Raw genomic sequence first — 2,721 nt, forward strand, 5'->3', positions numbered from 1 at the left:
CCTCCTGCAGCACCCCTACATGTTTCCCACACCAAGTTTTCCTTCCAAAACCCTTCAGACCAGAAGACAGAGGGTCTCTTGGAGGCATGAGCCCAGCCATGTCCCGTGTGCTGGCATTTTTTAAAAATGATCTGCTTTCCTTTCACCACACCTCGCTTCTCATGTTTTTGGTCTTTGAGCAGCTTACAAATCTGGTGCCTTGTGTGAGGCACTGTGTTGTAAGTGGCTCAGCCTGTGTGCCTGGTTTTCAATGAATGCAGAGATTGGACATAGCAGTCAGGGCTTACACACTCTCGCTACCAGGCAGGACAGCAGCTACTTGCAAATGCCAACTGCTCGTGGTCAGCTGACCCCGGGGCTAGGACCTTAGGGAATTCCTAGCAGCTGCCAGACGGCCTTTGTCTTGGGGATTTTCCCTTCCCTCCCCTCTGCTGGTGGGAGGGAAGCAGCATGTGGGATGTGAACTGAAGTGTACCTGGAAATCCTCTGCGTCTGCCATCTGGGGCTCTAGCTGTCTAGAGCTAGTATTGGTAGTCTGTGGTGCCACCTGGGTCTCTGCCATCTGGACCTAATGCAGGTCACTCCGTGGTGCTCTCTGGGTTTGGGACAGGACCTCAGGACTTTGCTGCAGTCTCTCCTCTGTTTGGAGGGCTCTGTCTGCATTGGATCTGTTTGTGTTTGCGTCTCTGTTTAGTGTTGCACCCCCCTCCGAGGGTGCTTGGGCACAGTCTGCATCGCAATGGCCAAGACCAGGTCCATCTGGTTGTCAGAAAGCAGCAAGATAGGCTGCCCCTCTCCTCACTACATGTATTAGTTCATTTTCACACTGCTGATAAAAACATACCCGAGACTGGGAAGAAAAAGAAGTTTAATTGGGCTTACAGTTCTACATGGCTGGGGAGGCCTCAGAATCATGGTGGGAGGTGAAAGGCGCTTCTGACAAGGTGGTGGCAAGAGAAAATGAAGAAGATGCTAAAGCAGAAACCCCTGATAAAACCATCAGATCTCATGAGACTTATTCACTACCTTGAGCACAGTATGGGGGAAACTGCCCCCATGATTCAAATGTTCTCCCACCTTGCCCCTCCCACAACTCTCGGGAATTATGGGAGTACAATTCAGGATGAGATTTGGGTGGGGCACAGAGCTGAACCCGGTCACTAGGGGGGAACAGGCTCCAGGAATGTCCTTTGACTTTGTCATCCTCTTGGGAACTCCACAGTAGCTCCTGTATCCGTTTCAAGTTTCGTTGGGGGAAAAAGCGTGTAAACTATTTTCCAGACTGTCTGAGACTCCAGCTGGTTACATACTGTGGCCCGTTTTGTGCACGTTTTAAAACGACGGGCAGACTCCAATAAGGAGAATTCAGAGCTCGCATGGTTAACCTGCAACCGTAGAGTTCCAGTCTTCTAAAGCTCTCGATTTCTCCCTTTTAGCTGCTGTTAAGTTCCTGGTGTTGAGATAAAACTCACTGTTTTAAGGTTACTTGGAAATTTTGTTTTTCTTATATGGTTCAGCCAGTTCTAGCTAAAATATAAACATTGCAAACTTATTTGAAACCAAAGGAAAAAAGGTTTTAAAATCAAAACTGCCATGAACACTGCTTTATCCAAAATTTTGGTCCACAGTTTTCTTGGATTACCTATTAGGGCAAACAAAGCTTAGCCATGTGAACGGGTTCCAATTTTGTCAGAAATAACTTGGATCCAGCTATCTTTTATAGGTTAGTGAGACTGTGTTGCTGCCTCATGGCAGGAGTTCCAAGGTGAAAGCTATTGGATCTGTGTGCATGTATGTATGCCGTTTAGATGTGTTTATGTATATGTGTGTGTATGTATACCTGTTTAGATGTGTTTATGTATATGTGTGTGTATGTATACCTGTTTAGATGTGTTTATGTATATGTGTATGTATACCTGTTTAGATGTGTTTATGTATATGTGTGTGTATGTATACCTGTTTAGATGTGTTTATGTATAGGTGCATGTATTATGTTATGTGTTGTGTCTAGAAGGCTACCAAATTGGCTTATAAGTAGATGAGTACTCATAAATTAAGCCCAAATGCCTTTCAGGTTCACATGAATTTAAAATAAAACTTGGACCCAGCAGAATGGCTCCCGCAAAGAAGGGTGGCGAGAAGAAAAAGAGCCGTTCTGCCGTCAACGAGGTGGTGACCCGAGAATCCACCATCAGCATTCACAAGCACACCATGGAGTGGGCTTCAAGACGCACGCCCCGCGGGCACTCACAGAGATTCGGAAATTTGCCACGAAGGAGATGGGAACTCCAGATGTGCGCAATGATACAGGCTCAGCAAAGCTGTCTGGGCCAAAGGAATGAGGAATGTCCCATACCGAATCCGTGTGCGGCTGTCCAGAAAACGGAATGAGGATGAAGATCCACCAAATAAGTTCCATACTTTGGTTACCTATGTACCTGTTACCACTTTCAAAAATCTACAGACAGTCAATGTGAATGAGAACTAATCGCTGATCATCAAATAAATCAAAGTTATAAAATTGACTTTAAAAAAAAGCTGGCTTTAGAATTATTGGTAAAAGAAAAATAAAAATGTCTTCAGTATCATCAATATACATTTTTGCCTGGGTAAATAAGTTTTACATTTGCCTCTGCTAAATGTTTTAAGCTGTCAGGATTTGGCGCAAATGTTATGAGACTATAAATCCAGATAAAACAGGAATAATCTTTTTTTTTTTTT

The 2,721-nt window shown here is 44.6% G+C and overlaps 1 protein-coding gene across 1 annotated transcript in view; it reads right to left on the reverse strand.

Annotated features, from left to right (window-relative positions):
- LRRC47 (leucine rich repeat containing 47) overlaps window positions 1-2,419 on the reverse strand; it is a 25,482-nt gene extending 23,063 nt beyond the window's left edge. The window contains exon 1 of the mRNA XM_011956852.1: window positions 2,252-2,419. Within this exon, the coding sequence (XP_011812242.1) occupies window positions 2,252-2,419 (168 nt within the window). The remainder of the gene's footprint in view (window positions 1-2,251) is intronic.
- Between the last annotated feature and the right edge of the window lie 302 nt (window positions 2,420-2,721).

The sequence above is a fragment of the Colobus angolensis genome, unplaced genomic scaffold (genome assembly GCF_000951035.1).
Source record: "Colobus angolensis palliatus isolate OR3802 unplaced genomic scaffold, Cang.pa_1.0 Scaffold426, whole genome shotgun sequence".
In the NCBI taxonomy this organism is placed as follows: Eukaryota; Metazoa; Chordata; class Mammalia; order Primates; family Cercopithecidae; genus Colobus; species Colobus angolensis.